This window comes from Hypomesus nipponensis, chromosome 16 (assembly GCF_054491055.1).
Source record: "Hypomesus nipponensis isolate SF chromosome 16, ASM5449105v1, whole genome shotgun sequence".
Lineage (NCBI taxonomy): Eukaryota > Metazoa > Chordata > Actinopteri > Osmeriformes > Osmeridae > Hypomesus > Hypomesus nipponensis.
In genome coordinates this window covers 8,925,001-8,945,947 of record NC_140376.1, presented here as the reverse complement: position 1 = coordinate 8,945,947, position 20,947 = coordinate 8,925,001, and the positions used below count along the sequence as shown (strand labels likewise).

The following is a 20,947-nucleotide window of genomic DNA, read 5'->3' as shown; positions in this document are numbered from 1 at the left end:
GGTAAATATTGTTATTTTTCAAAGGCTTTCAAACATAATTGGGCCCAGATGACTCCATTGACACCTCCTAAATAATGGCCCAGAGAACCACACTTACAAAAACATCCAATAAAAATATGATTTTTTAATAGTAGGCCTAGACTAGTGATTGTCGCTGTCTTACTGCGATGTTGTGCGAACCAAAACAACGTTTTAAAACGTTTATTGATCTCACTCTGTATTTGAGGCCTTTCGCGGGCATGTGGGAGTGGGAGCACTCGATGGTGTCTTCGAAAATCGCCTGATATCAATGGCTAATTAATCCATTCCGAATCGAGGCCTGTAGGCTACTACGAATAAAGATTTGGCGGTAACGAGGTAACTTCAAGTTCAACCCAGGGTTTTCTGTATCACGACGGTGGATCACTTGTTACCGGGGTCAATCGCCATGGTTGGCTAACTCATGCTGAACGCTTAACCTGGTCAGGAGCAGGTTAAGTTGGAGATCAGAGATCAACCGGTATTAAACACCGCTGACCCATTCATTCTTGATGATAATGGCGTCGCCGTTCGTAGAAGATCCTGTGGAGCTTGGTGCGCGGATAGTGAGAGGGTGCAATCAGTGGCGGTCCTAGCACATTTTGCGCCCCGGTTGAGTTTTTCACTTCTTGAGCCGATGTTGCCAATGCAACACATCGAAGCTCTGCGCTCACAGTCACACAGACAGTGCATATATAGCGTTGCGTTATTTCGCTAGTGGTAGTGTGTGATGCGGCGGAGAACCTGCAAGAACACGGACTGCCGCGCAATTTAATTTACTTTATTCGTCAGTGCATTAATTTAGATAATCCGGGAAAATTAACGCAATATCCCATACAACACTTGTAAAGGTGTTTAACCAAAAACCCAAACCTATATGCATTCAGCATATATGTCAGCACGTTCTTCTGAGCTTTCCAAATAGACACTGCAGCACAGACACAGAAGTCCAGGGGGGTATTCCAGAAAGCAGGTTATGCAACCAGGGGCGTGGTTAGACCAATTATACTGGGCACGTGCCCCAGTATAAATCTGCTGTGCCCAAAAGTTTGAGTTTGAACAATTTACTTAATTAGTCAGTGCATTAATTTAGATTGATAATCACAGATAATTTTTTTTACACAGTATCCCAATCAACGCCAGGGGGGTATTCCAGAAAGTAGGTTATACAACATAACTGGGTAAGTTTGCAATGTTGCGCTGGGTTTCAGCTGGGGAGTTAATTTACCCTGGTATGTCACATAACCTGCTTTGGACTCAGCACACAAGTCAGAATTGAGGTAGGCTAACAAAAAATTACAAAACTAAAGATAGTTTGTAAATGATAGGCCTATCAATCTTCTTATTTTGACTAAAACAATATTACATGAAGCTCAAAAAAACTGTATTTGCACTGAAATGAATGCGAAAAAAATGTGAGCGCTCGTATTAGCTATTAATGTCCCTGCCAAAGCTGATATCAAACTTGCATCCCTGAACTTTTGTATGGTGGGTTAAGCAAGGGGAGTTTAGTAGTGCATTGAGTGCAGCAAGCTTGAAATGTAAAAAAAGGATAGAGGTGGTTTGGTTGAGCCTTTCCTGGTGGGACAGTTGGGTACCTGGAAAGACAGTTGGGAGAGGGGTTAGTTGGCGAATACGCTGCCGTTACAGGGATCTGGGCCCACAGATGTGTTAGGCACTACGCTCTGTGCTGGTTTTGAACCCAGGTCGTTGTGGTGTAGGCCCTAGTTCTCAACCCATTACACCACGGGGTCCCCCCTTCTATTTTTTCATAATTTCTTTGCAATTCAATATATGCTTACATAAAAAATAAATAATTATAAATCAATGTGAATCGCTAGAAGACTGAATCGCGATTCATATGTTAATAGACCCCCCCCCTAGTACTTAGTGCTGAATGAAATGTAGTTGGCTTACTAATTACTTCTGTCTTTTTTGATGTGTTTGCATCCCTGATCATACTCCTTAGGCTTCCCGACGGTGATTGGTGCCATCGATTGCACCCATATCCCAATTTCTGCATGGGGGAGGATGAAGGCAATGTCTTAATCGCAGGTCATTCCACAGCATCAACGTTCAGGTAAAGCTCAGAGGACAGGCTACACGTGTTTGGTCACTCTGGTAAAGGAGAAGTCCTTCTAATGCATATTGACGTTTCCTTTACGTTAATGCTGTTATGTGGATGGATTTGAACACAAGATACTTTTGCAGATGAATTGTGACCATCAATGTTTGGTGACCAGCATTGAGGCAAAGTGGCCTGGGTCAGTCCACGACTCCCGGATCTTTAGGGAATCTGCATTTTGCCACAGATTTGAGCAAGGAATGGCAATTGTAAGTATAACATTTTGTATTGATGTTAATATTTTCTTCTTCAGGGCTCCTCAGTGGATTGCTGGTAGGGGACCGAGGGTACGCCTGCCAGCCCTTTTTGATGACCCCCTATCCTGACCCCAGCACACGGCCACAGAATGCATTTAATGTGGCCCTTAGCAGAACAAGGGTCAGGATAGAGATGAACTTTGGCATCATCAAAGCACGCTTCAACTGCCTCCGTGTGGCCTCCGAGTGGCCCCAGACCGGGCTTGTCAAATCGTGACAGCCTGTGTCGTGCTCCACAATGTTGCCTCGATAAGAAAGGAGAGAGCCCCACCTGTCAGTCAGCAACCCCCAGATGTGGTCGACCCCATCACCCCTTGACTACCCTACTGGCAGGGCCGTGAGAGAGGCTATTACACAGCAGATTTTTGTTTAAGGGGTAAGCTAAAACATGATTCTTTACTTTTCAGTTGGGCTATATGGTTCCATAGCATTTGACCTGGACAAATGTTCTTAATGGTGTTGCCACCATTGTCATGACTGTCTTTCTGTCCACCTCCCCTTGTGGGTGTGTCTGTGTTTGTCGTCCACCCCCCCCCCCCTTTGTATCTCGTGTGTTGGAGTGACGTTCAGCTATACCAGTACTTCGGGCTACTGTTTTGCTTATGTTATTTTTTTCCATCTGTTACGGGCGTTTGGTTTTCCCGGCTTAGTCATCAAGGTGTTTTTAGTTTCGGTTTTGCCCTGATCAGTTTTCCAATAAAACCTTGGTTTGCATTCAACTGCCTTTGACTCCTTGGAATGCTACCTGACAACCATATTCTGATTTATGGAGTGATGAAAGAGATATCCAAAGTGCCCTCTGTAGAAACTTTGGACTCTAATATGTTGACAAAATTAAACAAGGATTTTCATTCTGTCTTCATCCAATGTTCAGATTTCCGTTCTGGAAATGTATTCCAATTGCATCTTATTTTACAACTTAATGCATAATTTGCTCATTTAAACATACATTTACAGGAAACTAGTAATGAATACAATATTTGACCTAAAATTAGTTATCAACTTGGAAGGTTTCATGTTCATGTTATCCCTATTCACTGGGGTGTCTCCCCTTAACCCCTTCTGTTGTCCTTGGGTTGCTTTGACCCATTTTCTAACATTTCCATCAGATATTTGGGTTTCTTTCGACCAAAACATTTCAAACCAAAAAGAACAATGTGTATGGTACCGTGCAACGCTCTTCACAAGTTAAATAAATGATACTTTCTCTACTTTCATTGAATTTGGATGTGTCATTCACATTTATAGCAATTTCCTAAAACAATAAATAGGACATTGAAAGAAAGAAATGGGGAAGAAAAAAACACACAAAAGACTCAGAGGCAAAACAAAAAAATATTTGGGACGAGCCACAAAAAGGTATAAAAAGTCAAACAAATACACCCTCCTCATGTGTTGTCCCTTTCTTAGGAACACAGAAAAAGAATGTCAGGTTAACTGTAAGTTTAGTGTCATTCATTCATTCATTCATTCATTCATACATTCAGTCATGTACTACCTTCTCATATTCCAGTTTCTTTTCTGAAGACATACCCCCTTCTACTCCTTGCATCAGGGGGTGACCCTAATTGCTGGAGAGGGCCAGAACTTCATTCCTGTCATTGTATTGCTGATATGTTTGATTATTGTCTGCTTCTCCTGCGTGAAATATGCGGCTGTCGTTTTGTCCATGTTTACGATTGGACATACAGTGCAAACACCACCCCTTTTATGTGAACGCGCGCTTCTCTGGATTGGAAATACCGGGGATGTATGTGGAGTATAGAAAGAGATATGGCATGGAACCATTTAGCTGGAAGAATATAAAAATATGTAATCTCATAATCAAATTAGTTCAGTGGCATACTTTGAATGGACAGAGTCAACAGTATACAAATTAAACAAAAAGAGAAAAGAAAAAACTGATAACTCCCATGGGTATAAGTTTTCAAAGAGAAACTACGGCTGGGTGATTACCGTAGGTGTTGGAAAACAAGGTGAGAGCATCTGGTATTTTTTAATTACAAGATGTGTTGATTATAATTTGTATTCTTTATAATTACAGTAAACTTTGATTTGATGGTAACTCAGTCACAGGATGTTGAATTACTTTAGAAACTGCAAAAAGTTCAAAGGACATAGAGTTTGTATGCCTTTTACGTTGTGTTTGTCTTTGTGTTAGTGTGGGTGTGTGTGTACGTTTGTCTGTTTGTGTGGGTCTGTGTGTCTGTTTGTGTTTGTCTGTGCTTTTAAGTGTGAATATTGTGTGTGAGTCGATGGGTGTGTGTACAGTATTTTGATGTTTCCACTGTTGCATACTGTGGTCAGAGTGAGTCAAAGACAGTCCGTTCTAACAAGCAGACAGGACAGGATGGAGCGATCATGGGGTTTCATCCTTGCCACCGCTGTTTTCCTCTCAGCAGGTAAAACCTTTTGTTTTATCTAATTTTCACTGCAAAACATTTTGTGTTTGCGTTGTAGTAAAAAGCTAATTTGTTGGATCACATATGTTTATTTTAGCTTCTGCATATTTTGTAAAGAATAGACGGGACAAAACATGAAGTATTGCACTGGTCACGATCGGGTCTATACAAGATATTTGTTCAGTTTCAAGTCAAAGGCAGTGACGTAAAGCAGATCAATGTGTATTAAGTGATATATTTTGGTTTAGACTGTTCATAAAGAAAAAAAAGACAATTAGCAGTCATTTACATGTATTAAAGTAATTTCCTTTTTATTAGTGGCCAATGCAATTTTCAGTTGTCTGTTCAAATTATGCCATATTACCCCATTTGACAATTGTTTTTATTCGGTCCATTCATAGGAAACTGTATTTTATTGTGAAGTTAAGTTTACTCATGCAGTACTTCTCTCCATCCATCCACTTTCAAATGTCTGCCTATTTAATCTGATGGCCCACTCTTGTAATATTTAACATTCTCCCATCTCTCAACAGTGTACCACTGTCACTCTGTGCTGACCTGTAAGGAGGGTCACAGTGGTCCCACCCATGAGTCCATCCAGACTGTGCTGGACCGTAAGTCCTTCAGACCGGCAGTCAACCTCAGCAACCCCACTATAACCAACATCTCCTTCACTCTCTATGCTGTGCTGGGGGTGGTGAGTCTGGCTCCAGTTATCCTACTGTTCAGGAAATATTCTTGATGACTTTGCAGAGGGTTGAGATTATGAAATATTAGCTTTTAAATTGGAAAGAAAAACCTTTTAGTTTAAGGATTTTCTTTGTGTAAACATTTTAACAGGATTGTCATGTTGCCACATATACGTCCTCAGTTTCAAGTAAAGTCAATTTCTATTTTATTCATGGCAAGTTACTTTTATTCAGTGTTTAAGATATATATTTACTTAGGTTAAGTTGCTGCTGAAGAAAAAAACAACACAATCTATCTTGGTACAGTACATTAATTAAGGCACAGTATGTCCTTGGTTTTCTTTCAGAATGAAAAGACCCAGATTCTCACCACCTTCCTCTGGTTGAGGCTGGTGAGTGTCAAGATCCCTGAGCTTTCACATCTTGCTTCATGTTAAAACATGTATCATGTCTATTAATATTCATACATTTACTGTTACAGTTGTTCTTACAAAGTAAACACAAATGTGTAGTGATCATCACTGGCACTAACTTGATAATAAAAGTCAGATTCAACTACCTGAACAGATTTGGTTAGAAGGGGTAGAATAAATGACCTGATTCTATCACTTTGGAACTACCTTGTTGTAAGTATTGGGTGCATGAATACCTGGTGTGGGATCCAGTGGACTGTGACGGCATCACCAGGATATCTTTACCCGTGAGCGAGCTATGGAGCCCTGACATCATTGTCTACGAGTTGTGAGTATCCAAAACGTTTCACTGGACTGTCTTCTCTCTTTCTTCTCCTCCTCCTGTCTCTCATATGGTCCTCTAGGGTTTGATTGCGGTTCTTTTTCTTGAATTTCACACTTTCTTGGCACATCTCCATTGTTTCCTATTAAGCCCCTGTATCCCTCTGCCACTCCGCAATTCCCGCTCAATAAACCATCATTGTTTCCCCGCCTCCTCTTTTGTCCGTCTCTCATCCACTCGTCCATCCCCCCGTCAGTGTGGATGACGACGTGTCCCAGGCATGTCCCTACGTGTACGTCAACCACACGGGTCACATCCGCTGGGACAGGATGTTGCGACTCGTCAGTGCCTGCAACCTGGAGATCTTCAGCTTTCCCTTCGACATCCAGAACTGCTCCTTCACATTCGGCTCTTACATGCACACCAGTAAGTAATAGCTAAATATTTTCTTTTTGGGGGGTTTAGTTGCAGCTCTATGGGCATTTGTGAAGTCTTGTGAAGACATTGCTTGTAAAAAAGGGATATACAAATTGATTTGAAAATGCTGTCTTACTATCAAACACTTGCCGTTATTTTTTGTTCAAGTATTTGGGTGTGTGGGAGACTTGAGAACTGCCTTGAGAACTGAAAAGTCCCCTTCAAACATGGAAAATGTCATGATTGTATAGCACATTTGGGATTTTTTGAGGAGAATGCAAGTTTTTTGTAGAACATTTTACTCTATTCTTTTAATTATGAAATAGTGTTGTTGCTTAGACTTGAAAATCTTCCTTCCTGTTGATTATGTTGTCAACTGCTTGATGCCTAATGTCCCAGCCCAGGATGTGAGGGTGAGTCCAGCCTTGACATTTGAGGAGATGTCGGGGAACTCCAAGCGCTATCTGGAGGCCAGCGGGGAGTGGGAGCTGGTCACCATCGTGGGGGACACTTCAATACTTAAATTTGGCATAGACGAGTGGGACATCATCACCTTCTGGGTGAGAAAAGAGTGTGTGTGTGTGTGTGTGAGCGTGATCCTGAAAAAATGATTAAGAAATGCTATCTTTGCCACAGTCAAAACATTTGTCTCCAAGAGATTGAACACTGAAGGACTTCTCCTTCCTGTCATTGACCCCTCATCCATGTGCAGAAGGTTCTGGTATTGGACACCTGTTTGCTGTGTCCTCACTAACCAAAGTCATTCTCTCTCCTCCTTCCACCAGGTGGTGATCAAGCGGAGTCCGTTGCTGTACGTGGTCAACCTCCTGATCCCCAGCTCCTTCCTCATGCTCATCGACATCCTGTCGTTCTACCTTCCGCCTCACAGCGTCGACCGCGCCTCCTTCAAGATGACCCTCATCCTGGGCTACACCGTCTTCCTGCTCATCATGAACGACCTGCTCCCCAGCACAGCCAACGGCACACCAATCATAGGTTCAGGCAGCAGGGGTTTCACTTGGAAATTTGAGGGACATGGGTGGAAACCAAACTCACAAAACACAGGGTCGCAACTCGATATTCTCCTTTTTGTGTCCCAAATCTGTGATCCTCTTGGCTCCTCCATATGTCAACCCAAAGGTCCTAGTTTTCTTAATGATCAGTTAGCAACCAATTGTTTTATTCATTGAATTCCTCCTGCCTGACAACTCCAGAGTGAGCCCAGCCTTGTGTCTCCCTCTTCTCTCTCCCAGGTGTCTATTTCTCAGTGTGCCTGGCTCTGATGGTCATCAGCCTGCTGGAAACTGTCATCATCACCAACGTGCTCCACCACAACTCCCTGAAGTATCGCGAGGTTCCCCGCTGGGTGCGTGTGGTCGTCCTCAAGCACATCGCCCGCCTCATCTGCTACCGTTGGCCGGAGCAAGACTCGCTTGCTTCCGGAACCCAGACGGACAAAGGCAACCAGTGTGAACAGGCCCAGGGGCCCTGGATCATCCAACCATCATCAGTGGCCCACTCACCCTCTCACCAACCTGACAGCAATAAGGGTGAGAGGACATTTGGTCACACAACCGAAGGTGCATAATTAGCAAACTGTCTATCAAAAAATAATTAGAAACTCATGGAGTCATTGGCATGCTATGCTTTTCTATGCTCTTGATTTATGACCAAAAAAATCACTATATAACATTTTAATTGAAAAAGTTATAAATCCAGTGTGGTTCATCAGAAAGACCGCCTCTGCTCACAATTGTGTCAATGCCAGGTCCTGTGGCGACAGTAGCGACTGTACCAGAGCTGAAGCAGATCAGCCAGGACCTGAGCGCCCTGCGGGCCCATCTGACGTCACTGCAGAAGGAAGGACAGCTGCTGGACCAGTGGTGCCATGTGGGCTACGTTCTGGACTTCCTGCTCTTCCGCATCTACTTGTTCATTATTACCTGCTACGCTCTGGTCATCATCTGCATGTGGTGCGTCTGGATCAACCAGTGAAGAGCTGGAAATGGTGTGTGTATGTATTAGGGGACATATGGGGGCAGTGTAACATTTCTGTTGACTGCTACAATGCTAATAAAAAAAGGTAACCATCATCAAGAGTGTAAGCCTGTAGTTTTAGCACTGTATATCTACTACAGTTTAAATATAGCACACTCTTACTGTACAATCTATTCTTTCTCATCTCCTCTGCTTTTTGAAAGCTGTGTTGTGTGTGCGAGCCCTCTGCTGTTATTTCCCTTGTTAGACTTTTAGAGCCTACTGCACCTGAGGTGACTGATTAAATGGAAAACGATCATTAAGACACTGTGTTCGGAGTGCTGCTTTGTCATGTCTGTGTATTAGCTGTTAGCTTCAATGACTAAAGGAAGGTGCAGTACCTCAGGAGAAAAAATCTAAGGCCCTTTCTGATCAGTCTGGCCAGTCTTTTGTGGCCATCATAATACTGTAATTTGCCTAAATGTTGAAATCAACATTTAGGCTAACACTAGTCTGTAGCTAGCTAGCTTATTTTACTATGGACATTAAGCCAACAGGTTAATACCACAGACTACTGGCTACCCACCTTTCTTGGTGAAAAAACTGGGTTACAGATTGAAAACCTCTCATTTGTCTTTTCTCTCTCTCTCTCTCTCTCTCTCTCTCTCTCTCTCTCTCTCTCTCTCTCTCTCTCTTAACCATTGTTGAAAACCTGATTTATGTCTACTAGGCGACATTGTCATCACTATTTCTGGCAACTAGCGCATCTACTGACAGCAACTAAACACCGTCAGTGATAAGTGCGCTAAGACAGGAGCAGACCATTTCATGCCGATACAGGGGGGTGGTCGGTCCATATGGATGGTTACTTTTTGGTCAATGGGGATATTTAACTTTTATTGCCAAACACAAGTACACAAACAAAGAGATCATTAATTGTATTATTATATTTGATATATATATTCAATGATGATGGTTTATATGATATATAATATATATAATTTCAAGAGTTGTTACCTGTTTTTTTTGCGGCCCCTGTCAGTCAGGGGCCCTTAGAATCATCCTTACTTTCCCCCCCAATTATTTGTTTGTAAACATTTGGGATGCACACGCAATGTGGTTGCAGAAAACCGGGAAAGGATAGCATTTAAAACGGCAAAAGGACCACACGGATAATACAAATAGTTAGATTTAAAACGACCTAAAAGGTTGAGGAGGACAGCATGTGAGAGAGAAAGCAATTCCCCATTGATCTGTCACATCAGAATTTTGATTTGAGTGAAAGTCTTGAAATTTGAGTGAGAATGTCACCTGGTAGACCTTATAGTCAGGTGGCAACCATGTCTTTACCGCATGTCACAAAGTTAACAATTTTACAGTCAATTCTACATCTAAAAAGTTGAGCAGGGCAGCTTTCAAGAGATATGGGAATTCTGCTTTTAGCCAGCAGGTCCGATTATTTTTGTGAGTTGTTTAAAACTGTCAATCTGTGTGAGACTGCGTCCCGATAAACTGTCTTGACCTCAGTTAGACTCACTCACTGGCAGTGTGCACAATGTTGTATTTCACTCTATTCTACACCAAAAACGTCAGGAAGGACTGCCTAATGTAGATACGAGCCTGGTGAAGATAGCTAGCATCTCGGATTTCTTTAACCAAGCATGTTTCATTCATCACTTGCCTGGGAAATCGACCTCTGTTAAACAATGTTGGCATGTGTGGTGCTGTTCAACCTATCGAAGAACTTCACTGTACATGAGGAGGAGCAGCATGAAGCCATTGAAGAATTTGAAGAGGATGCAGAAGTGGAAAACAATGGCTACACTATGCGTGAGGCCATAGGGAACAATTTCTTCAGTTAAATGGTAAATTGTATATATATTTTTTTTTGAAAGTTAATTATTTGATCAAGTTGTAAATATGGCTACTAGTCTTCCAGAACAGTTAAGCCCATGGGCGTCGCCAGAATATAACTTGGGGGGTCACGTCCCCCTCACTTCAAAAAAAATAGTTTGGAACCCCCCATATTTGCAATCAAAATATTAGTGCATGACCAGAGGCGGTCTTTCCTACAGGCGGTAGAAGCAGTCGCCTAGGGCGCACTCTGGGTTTTTTTGCGCCCCCTTCTGTATCTCCAACCAATATTTTGACATTAAAAAAAGGAAATCTAACATTAGGGTAAAATGAGCTAAAAATCGAAAGCGGAACGGGTACGTACCTCCTTGGTGTTATCAGAACATGCTAGCACAGTGAGGCGTTTGGTTAGAGTGTGTGTGTGCAGGGTATATGCAGGAATCCTGAAGTTAATTTCAATACCTTTTTAAGACTTTTTGAAGACCTTCTCAAAATATTTTAAGACCTCATCGCCACTTCAAGTTTTAATCCAGTGGCAGTTCTAGACTAATTTTACTGGGGGCCCAAGGGGGGGCCAGTGTTTAATCAGAGGGGCACATTCAAAACGGAAACAAATGATATTTAAATATTAAATACTTTAATTTTGCTTTTCAAAGCTCATAATAATAAATTAAAGAATAAAAGGCAAGGTTTATAAAAATATTTGAATGTTTGAGTTCAGTGAGCGGTGATTCACCGCAGTATTGAGACACCAGATAACCGCCGCGCGCATCGTTGATGTGCCACCCATAGCCACCCTGATGTCGACAGACGATGGGCCAGAGGTTGCTGTCGTAGCCGTTTTGACAAGTTCAGCTGTCGTCAGGGGCGGTTTTAGGCACGGGCAGACCGGGCAGCCGCCCGGGGCGGCAATTTCTCATGTCACGTGGGGGGCGCACGAGCATTAAAAAAAATGAAATCTCTGCGCTGTTTTCTCTTATCCATCTTTCCAGTTTGTGGGGAATTGGCATATCGGCGCCCCCTTCTGGCAGCTGCAGGCACTCCTGCGTGCTGAAACTGTGCCGTGCAGCATTTTTCCTTTGTTTGCCGCCAGGTAGTAGCGGTGCTCGTTCCGTGGGCTGTCGGGGGGCGGCCGACGGGGTAGGGGGCGGCACAAGATTTCTTTCTCCCGGGAGGGGGGGGGGGGTTGCAAGTGATAAACTCGCCCTGGGCGCCCAATGTGCTAGGACCGCCACTGTTTACGATACAGGTAAGAACTATATATTGACCCCCCGACCTGTTGTTTTTACCTCTTTTGTGGGGGTCCAAGTCTTAATAAGAGGGGGTAAAGAAAAGAAAAGCAGTTCGCACCCTGGCCAATAGTCTAAAGGCAGACTGAACCAAAAGAGAAGGTGATAAAACAGAGCTCCCCTGTGTTTAAGTATCCAAAAATACTATGGCTGGGTGATTACTGTAGGTGTTAAACAACATGATAACAGCATCTGGTATTCTTCAGTTATAAGATGTGTTGATTTATATTATTTATAATTAAGCTTTGATTCGGGGGTAACTCAGTCGCAAGATTTTTAATTGATGTTTAAAGGTAGTCTGTATGCCTTTTGCATTGTTTGTGTGTGAGTGTGCACGGTATTTTGCTGTTTCCACTGTTGCATGCTGTGGTCAGAGTGAGTCAAAGACAGTCAGTCTGATCTAACAAGCAGACAGGACAGGATGGAGCGATCATGGGGTTTCATCCTTACCACCGCTGTTTTCCTCTCAGCAGGTAAAACCTTTTATTTTATCCAATTTTCCCCCAAGAAAGTATGTTTGTGTAGTGGTAAAACATTTGTTGAATCAAATGTGTTTATTTAATTTTCTGCATATTTTGTCAGGAATAGACGGGACAAAACATGAATTATTGAACTGGTTATGATCTGCCACAGTAATGCAATTTTAGCAATCTGTTTATGTCAGCTATTTATGTCAGCTATCAAATTATGACATACTACTCCATGACAATTATAAGTTATTCACTGATAGGAAATTGTATTTATACTGAAGTTAAGATTTACTGGACTACTCATGCACTACTTCTATCCATCCATCCATCCACTTTCAACTGTCTGCCTATTTAATCTGATGGCCCACTCTTGTAATATTTAACATTCTCCCATCTCTCAACAGTGTACCACTGTCACTCTGTGCTGACCTGTAAGGAGGGTCACAGTGGTCCCACCCATGAGTCCATCCAGACTGTGCTGGACCGTAAGTCCTTCAGACCGGCAGTCAACCTCAGCAACCCCACTATAACCAACATCTCCTTCACTCTCTATGCTGTGCTGGGGGTGGTGAGTCTGGCTCCAGTTATCCTACTGTTCAGGAAATATTCCTGATGACTTTGCAGAGGGTTAATACTATGCAGTTTTAGCCTTTCAAATATAAAGACGTTAAGATTAAGGATTCTAAATGTGTCAAAAACTGTTTTTCTAAACTTCATAACTGGATTGCCATGTTGCCTTATTAATCCACAAGTCCCCAGTTTCTGAAGTCAATTCCTATTTATGTCATGGTAATTTACATTTCCTTAGTGTTTACGGTAGACATTTACTTAGATTGCGTTTCTGCGGGAAAAAACAACAACACAATCGATTTTTTGTACAGTACACAACTTCTAAGGCACAGTTTGTCCTTGGTTTTCTTTCAGAATGAAAAGACCCAGATTCTCACCACCTTCCTCTGGGTGAGAGTGGTGAGTGTCAAGATCCCTGAGCTTTCACGTCTTGCTTTATGTCTCTTATGTTAAAATCTTTGCTGATCCTTAAGAACTGCTGCTTGATTAAACTGAAACAGTTCTGAATCACTCATATGATATTCTATATTACAGTATATATTACAGTTGTTCCTGCAAAACAAGTTTTTTATTACCTGGAACTACTTTCTTGTAAGGCTTGGATGAATGAATACCTGGTTTGGGATCCTGTGGCTTGTGACGGCATAACCAGGATATCATTACCCGTGAGGGAGCTTTGGAGCCCTGACATCATTATCTTTGAGTTGTGAGTATCCAAAACGTGTCATTGTTTCCTTCCCCTCCTCTATCGTCCATCCCTCCTCACCTACCCCTCCCTCCCTCCGCTAGTGTGGATGACGACGTGTCCCAGGAGTGTCCCTACGTGTACGTCAACCACACGGGTCACATCCGCTGGAACAGGATGTTGCGCCTCGTCAGTGCCTGCAACCTGAAGATCTTCAGCTTTCCCTTCGACATCCAGAACTGCTCCATCACATTCGGCTCTTACATGCACACCAGTACGTAATACAAAAATCATTTCAGTGTTTTGTTTGACTGCAGTACTATGGGCATATGTGAAGTCTTCTGTGACATTGGTTGTTAAAAGCAATGTATACACATAAATGTCATTTGATTTGAAAATGCTGTCTTACTATCAAACAGTTGCCACTATTTGTTAGTATTTGGGTGTGTGAGTGACTTTTATGAGGAGTCACTTTCCCACTGCCCTGAGTGACTGCCCTTCAAACTTGAAAGATCTCAGGAATTGTACATTTTTGGGAGGTAATGCAAGTTTGCAGTTGAAAATGAAATGATATCCCTGTAAAGTTTCATGAATTTCTGTTGCTATAACATGAATGTCCTTCCTGATTATTATACTATAAATTGCCTGATGTCTGATGTCCCAGCCCAGGATGTGAAGTTGAGTGCAGGATTGACATTTGAGGAGATGTCTGAGAACTCCAAGCGCTATTTGGAGGCCAGCGGGGAGTGGGAGCTGGTCACCATCGTGGGGGACACTTCAATCCTTAAATTTGGCGTAGACGAGTGGGACATCATCACCTTCTGGGTGAGAAGAGTGTGTGTGTGTGTGTGTGAGAGAGAGAGATATCAAGAAAAGATCATAAATAAATGATTTACCACTGAAGGACTTCTCCTTCTTGTCATAAGCCCCTCATCCACCCACGGAAGGTTCTGTGATTTGACACTCGCTTGCTGCCTCCTCACCAATCAAAGGCATTCTCTCCTCCTTCCACCAGGTGGTGATCAAGCGGAGTCCGTTGCTGTACGTGGTCAACCTCCTGATCCCCAGCTCCTTCCTCATGCTCATCGACATAGTGTCGTTCTACCTGCCGCCTCACAGCGTCGACCGCGCCTCCTTCAAGATGACCCTCATCCTGGGCTACACCGTCTTCCTGCTCATCATGAACAACCTGCTCCCCAGCACAGCCAACGGGACACCGATCTTAGGTTCAGGCAACAGGGGTTTCAGTTAAAAGACATGGGTGGGAATTTGCAAAACATGGTTGCAATTAGATATCCAATCTGTTGTTTTGTTTTTTATAACAGGGATTCATCTTTTTGTATTCTTAGATATGCAAAAAAGGCAAAGGAAAGTATTTGTTTAATCTTTGATGATTTTCATTTCAACCTTCCGGACAAATACATCTCCACCTAGAAAGTTCCTAGTGATGATGCCCATGCCTCATTCATTGCCTGATTGTCTTTTAAAAGAACAACATCCCCTTCTTGAAGTTTTGACCTCTTTTCCTGCCACTGTCAAAGCTGCGATGTTTTGAGATTTTCACACCTCCACCTATTCCAAAAGGTGTCAGCCAAGCTTTGGACTTGCTTCCACTCCTCTTTGAAGAGATCCCTGAATCTCCTTGACTGGTTGTGCAGCTATCGTAGTACAACCCCGCTATTCGTGTTGTACGTGATGTTGTCACATCCATCTCTGTGACTATCAACTCAGCTATATCCACTGCGGAGGAGTAAAGCCGTGCACAGTTCCAGCCTTGGGATCACTGAGTCAGGCTGAGGGGGGGGGGACTCAACCTTTCAACTCAACTGTGGTTTGTTTGTCATGGTTTGTCACCTTAATGTAGAATAAAGCTTCAATGGCTTTCACTCACGCGTCTGCACAGACAGAGTTCTCTTCTCTGTGCGCCTGTAGTGGAAAAAGATGTGTGTAAGGGGCGCTTATCTGGACTTCCTCTAAGTCTTGCAGCAGCTCTCTTCATCTGGTCCACTCAATGTCCATGGGGAGTGGCGAGTCTCAATCCCTTTGCTTGCGTGGTGAGCTCTTGGAGTTTCAACGTTCCGTGGACAGAGACATGTACGAGGAACCTTAGGGGGTTGTAGAGACTATTGACCGTTACATTTAGCAGACGCTCTTATACAGAGCGACTTACAGTAAGTACAGGGACATTCCCCCCGAGGCAAGTAGGGTCAAGTGCCTTGCCTAAGGACACAACGTCATTTTGCCCGGCGGGGAATCGATCCGGCAACCTTCTGATTACTAGCCCGACTCCCCACCGCTCAGCCACCTGACACCCATCTGACTTTACCGTTGACAGAACTCTCTAAAAGGCTTCTGGTCATCTGGAACATGAAGGTGTCTGTGCACAACTTCCAAGAACACCCAAAGATACGCTGCATGTCATCAACTCAAAGGTCTACGTCTTTGACACCACGGTCCTCGGTTGGGAACGCGTCAATGACTGTGGGTCTGTGTGATGCAATTTTGTGCAAGCTGAGGTTAGAAGCTGCGGGCATATTCTGCGCTGGTCCAACAATACCGATAGTCTCCTCCTTGGCCGTCAACGTAGAATTCAAGTTCAAGGAATCTTGTTGCATCACTGCCATCATCTGATTCTGCTTCTTCTGCTGCTCTTCGTAAACCGGACATGGACGCTACAGGGGAGGAGGGACTGTCACCGAAGAGGTGGACTCACATTCTGTAATACACAACATCGCAGGTAAGTCCTCAATGGTCGTGGACCTCCTTCACCATGAAGCAGTGAAACATGTGTGCTATGTTAGCGAGGATGGCTCCCCGGTGACTTCCTGAACCTGGTGAGTTCCACCCAGCAGGCTGTTAAGGTCAGGGCCCTCGAGAAGGACATCGCTGAGTGACACTCCTCCATGTGGCGCACTCGAGTGGAGAACCACGCGGATCTTATTCGGCATTCTGGGATGGTAAACACGGAACAGGGGCAGGCGCCCGCACGCTTGTCCTTGACGCAGGGGCAGTTTGACCTCTGCAGGCCTCTGCTGAGATATTACAGTAAACGGGGTCAGCACCAGATTCAAAGTGAGGCCAATGCTGTAAGGTCTCAGCCTACATGGTATCTGGAAAGCCACTGGGGCACCCTCTCAGGCTTGGTTTTACCTGCGTCCCAAACCTTTAGCTACCATTCTGTTGGCTCGTCCAGATGTCAACCCCGGGGTTTTTAGCAACGATCAATTAGCGACCAATTGTTTTCTTCATTGAATTCCTCCTGCGCGACAACTCCATAGTGAGCCCAGCCTTGTGTCTCCCTCTTCTCTCTTCCAGGTATCTATTTCTCAGTGTGCCTGGCTCTGATGGTTATCAGCCTGATGGAAACTGTCATCATCACCTACGTGCTCCACCGCAACTCCCTGAAGTATCGCGAGGTTCCCCGCTGGGTGCGTGTGGTCGTCCTCAAGCACATCGCCCGCCTCATCTGCTACCGTTGGCCAGAGCAAGACTCGCTTGCTTCCGGAACCCAGACGGACAAAGGCAACCAGTGTGAACCGGCCCAGGGGCCCTGGATCATCCAACCATCATCAGTGGCCCACTCACCCTCTCATCCACCTGACAGCAATAAGGGTGAGAGGATAGAGGATAGAATGAGGCACATTTGGTCACACAACCAAAGGTGTAAAATTAGCAAACTGTTTATTAAAAATAACTTACAATTTCAACTAAATTGTGTCCATGCCAGGTCCTGTGGCGACAGTAGCGACTGTACCAGAGCTGAAGCAGATCAGCCAGGACCTGAGCGCCCTGCGGGCCCATCTGACGTCACTGCAGAAGGAAGGACAGCTGCTGGACCAGTGGTGCCATGTGGGCTACGTTCTGGACTTCCTGCTCTTCCGCATCTACTTGTTCATTATTACCTGCTACGCTCTGGTCATCATCTGCATGTGGTGCGTCTGGATCAACCAGTGAAGAGCTGGAAATGGTGTGTGTGTGTGTGTCAGGGGAAAGATGGGGGAGAACAGCTGTGTAACAAGTGTGAAAGCCTGTAGTTTTAGCACTGTACATGTAGTACAGACAGTATACACGTAACCTACTCTTACAGTACAATATATCCTCTCATCTGCTTTTTGAAAGCTCTGTGGTGTGTGTGTGTGAACCCATAGCTATTATTGGCCTTGTTATGCTTCCAGTTAATTAGCACCTGTCTGAGCCTGCTGCACCCGAGGTGACGAAACAATAAAATGGAACACGGTCATTAAGACACTGTTGGAAGTGCTGCTGTGTCATGTCTGTTTATTAGCTACGTTAGCTTGCTGCTAACTTACTACTAAACATTCAATCTGTCAAATAAAAATCCAACAGTGAACAGTCTGACCAGTCTTTTATTGTCATCATAATTATATAACAATTTAACACAATATACATTTTTATTGTAATATACATTTTTTTCAGTAGTGCACTTCAACCTCCTCACACACCTCCACATAAAAAAGGAGTTAATAACTAATAATAGTTCACTGGGTTGGGGAGGCCTTAAACAAGTCAATTAAAGAAACTTAATTCAGGACAAAAATTGGAATAATCACAATACAGTGTTTTTTTCTTTAAAGCAGCCTTGTTAAAATCAATTCAGATACGTCTGTCACACAACTCCAGTCACTGATAGACAGCTAACAGATCCACAAAGAACACAACTTATTCCGTATTCCAGGGTTTACAGAACCATAACTGAAAAAATGGCTGACACCTGTGACAGCTTTATTTCCCAATGGGGGTTCGCCAAAGAGAAGCCCCAAGATGGACGCCTCCCTGCCTCCCCAACCACAGATGAGTCTGTGCAATCAAATAAAAATAAATCTATAAAGATGCTCTCGCATGTCACATACGCACACAACGAGAAAAAGGGAAATATTAAGTGCCTTGTTAGGCTGGTGCAAAATGCTTGCAAAGAAATACGTACATGGACAGCAGTTGCAGAGACACACACAGACTCTCTCCATTGCACACCCATCATAGTTTAAGTGCTCGATACCTCACGTACACACAAACATTCCCTCAAACACACACAAAGCAGCACAAATATGGCGCCTTCGTTGTCTAGTCTTAAAAAATATCAGCAACACTGTCTGAAAGTCTCCAAATCATGTCCAGTTAGACAAACTCCTTTTCTCGTTGCAAAGTTCAGTAGCGGTAGCTCCACCAGTAGATACTGTACACCGGACCAAGAGGCAATTAGGCCTATCTAAAATAGCATAAAATAGGAGAGCCTTAGAACACAGAGACTCCTTAAATACTTTGAAATGATTCTACATGTTTAAAATGGCAAAATCTTGACTTGAATGGCAGGATTATGTCATATTTGCACTTGGTTAGAGCAGCAACCCACACAATCACCCTATATTTAAAGTTTAGGCTGAGAGACGTTTTTTTGCAAAGCTAGTGTAGCCAATCAAATCCATGACAAAGTCCTTCCCGGAAGCTGCACTTTCGGGGGAGAACGAGAGCAATAGAAAGCTGGAGGGTAAAAAAAAAAAAGAGGGACGAGAAGGAGCTGGAAGAAAGAAGGGCATGGTCAAGTCACTACAATCATTGTCGCTTTGTGCTCTATTGGTTTTCCTCCTCCATCCCTCCCTCTCTCCCTCCTCGACGGCTCAGCTGCCGCCTCCCTCGTCCTCCTCCTTGTCCTCCTGCTCCTCCATGTTCTTCCGCGCCATCCTCTCTCTCCTCTCCGCCAGGCGCCGGCATCGCGGGCACTCCTTAACCCCCTTGAAGCAGTTGCGGTGGAAGCATGCTTTGCACTCTGGAAGAAGAAGCAAAAAAAAGACGACCAAGACCGTCAGTGTTGAATGCCAAGGCCCAGGCGGTCAATGCAAAGTGTCACAAATGAACAGGGCCGGATCGGACGACGGGGAACGCCGGCCGCGTTCGACATGTTGTACCGGAGAGGAACAAAGACAAATATGGACATCGGATGAGACTGTGGGAGGTTTCCGTGGTCTCCCTCACCTATACAATGCAAACCAGTTTGACGAGAATACTCCTAGCTCCAGGCAGAGGTGCACTGATGTCACAACAGAAGAGCCAATCGTCATCCAAGAGATAAAGGGGAGGGGTGTAAATGGATATAAAAAGAGGAGGAGTAAGTCAGTAAAGCAACAGGCAGGAGGAGATGCAGAACCACGGCACCTGACAACAGCAGGCTACACCAGTCTACACCATACCCGTTTCAACACGACTTGCACGAACGCCCAACCCTTTAGAGAGTGCTTATGGAGGTTTCAGCTAAGTGACCGTGTTGGATATTTCCACTGGATTGCAAATGAAATGTTGCGTTCTGATTAATGAAAGGACAAAGTGACTGAAATTCATGACCATGTTTATTTCTCAAAGACACAAACTATTTGTAAAGATAGGCATCCCTCATTCTGATACATGACAATACAAAAACAACGGCTTTATCTTAGATTCAGTCGCAGTCGCAAAAATATATAGATCTACATAAATAAATCACAAAAATATTACATATTTAATAGGAGGCAGCAATAGCAAACCATATAACTCATAAATGTATGGCTTATCTCACTAATAATTCAGGATCTGACTGAATACTGAACACTGCCAGCAATGAACTTTGGCATCACCCATAAAACAGACTAGATTTCCAGCAAGCTCAGGGAGTTCACCTCCGAAACAGCGAGAGGTTTGTCGAGGACAGAGACCAGCTCTGCTCCATGTGTAAGAGGAGACAAAGCAAATAGGTGTGTCCGACTGCACCCATGTTTGGGCTACAAACGACAAATCAACTGCCTAGACAACCAACTACGGCCAAGTGCAGAACGATAAGCCATGCATAGACAAGTCCCCACCACCAGGAAGTTACCCATTCACGTCAAGTAGAGGAGCGCAAGTGTAAGGGTTGCGTTTCTATTACTGTAAACTAGTCCCACATCCACAGTCGGGTGACCCACTGGCAGAAAAAACGACTTCCAAAAAGATTCCAAACAAGCACCACACCCAGGTGCCAGGAACAGAGGAAAGTGAGAGGAAGAGAGAAGTCGACTGAAGAAGAAGAAGAAGAAGAAACGGGAAGAATTTCAAAGATTATAAAAAAGTGGATAAACGTATGTATGGTTCACCCTTCCCTCCTCAGAAGGTTTTTCTCCTGCTTTTTCTGACCTCTTCTTCTTTTGTTAAAAAGGTCAAACAATTTCTTGCTCATTGTCCCTCTGCCTCTACTTTTGCACACCCCTCTTTCTCATCCTGGTTTCCCTCGCGTCCCTTCTCTTTCCTGACTTTGGTTATGCGCCTGGCCGCGCGCGTCTTGCGAGACCTCCAATTGAATGGAGCCTCGGTCCCTTTGGCATGTCCGTCGTCTATTCCATCACTCTCTCCGCTGGCATCCTGTTCACCATTCTCTCTGGCGTCTCTTGAGAAAATGTTGGATAATCGAGGTGGCCTGAACCTCTTCAGATCC

General features: G+C 44.0%; 3 protein-coding genes across 7 annotated transcripts in view; 2 read left to right on the top strand and 1 right to left on the bottom strand.

Moving 5' to 3' along the window:
* Positions 1-536: 536 nt before the first annotated feature.
* On the top strand, positions 537-8,875 carry LOC146254717 (5-hydroxytryptamine receptor 3A). The gene is made up of 8 exons (XM_084675462.1): positions 537-573; positions 5,336-5,499; positions 6,093-6,232; positions 6,483-6,652; positions 7,043-7,203; positions 7,429-7,639; positions 7,897-8,193; positions 8,412-8,875. The coding sequence occupies exons 1-8, from the start codon at positions 537-539 to the stop codon at positions 8,636-8,638; spliced, it is 1,407 nt and encodes a 468-aa protein (XP_084531588.1). The 3' UTR covers positions 8,639-8,875.
* Positions 8,876-10,326: 1,451 nt separating this feature from the next.
* Positions 10,327-17,715, top strand: LOC146254716 (5-hydroxytryptamine receptor 3A-like). Its single transcript, XM_084675461.1, has 9 exons — positions 10,327-10,450; positions 12,638-12,801; positions 13,158-13,202; positions 13,400-13,509; positions 13,593-13,762; positions 14,153-14,313; positions 14,504-14,714; positions 16,804-17,100; positions 17,216-17,715. The coding sequence occupies exons 1-9, from the start codon at positions 10,327-10,329 to the stop codon at positions 17,440-17,442; spliced, it is 1,509 nt and encodes a 502-aa protein (XP_084531587.1). The 3' UTR covers positions 17,443-17,715.
* A 122-nt stretch (positions 17,716-17,837) lies between these two features.
* rubcn (rubicon autophagy regulator) overlaps positions 17,838-20,947 on the bottom strand; it is a 16,902-nt gene continuing 13,792 nt past the window's right edge. For 4 of the 5 annotated variants that reach the window (XM_084676015.1, XM_084676016.1, XM_084676017.1 and 1 more), the window contains one exon: positions 17,838-19,273. In XM_084676015.1, the coding sequence (XP_084532141.1) occupies positions 19,125-19,273 (149 nt within the window). In that variant the 3' untranslated portion in view covers positions 17,838-19,124. The remainder of the gene's footprint in view (positions 19,274-20,947) is intronic. The other variant, XM_084676019.1, reaches the window with a different exon arrangement.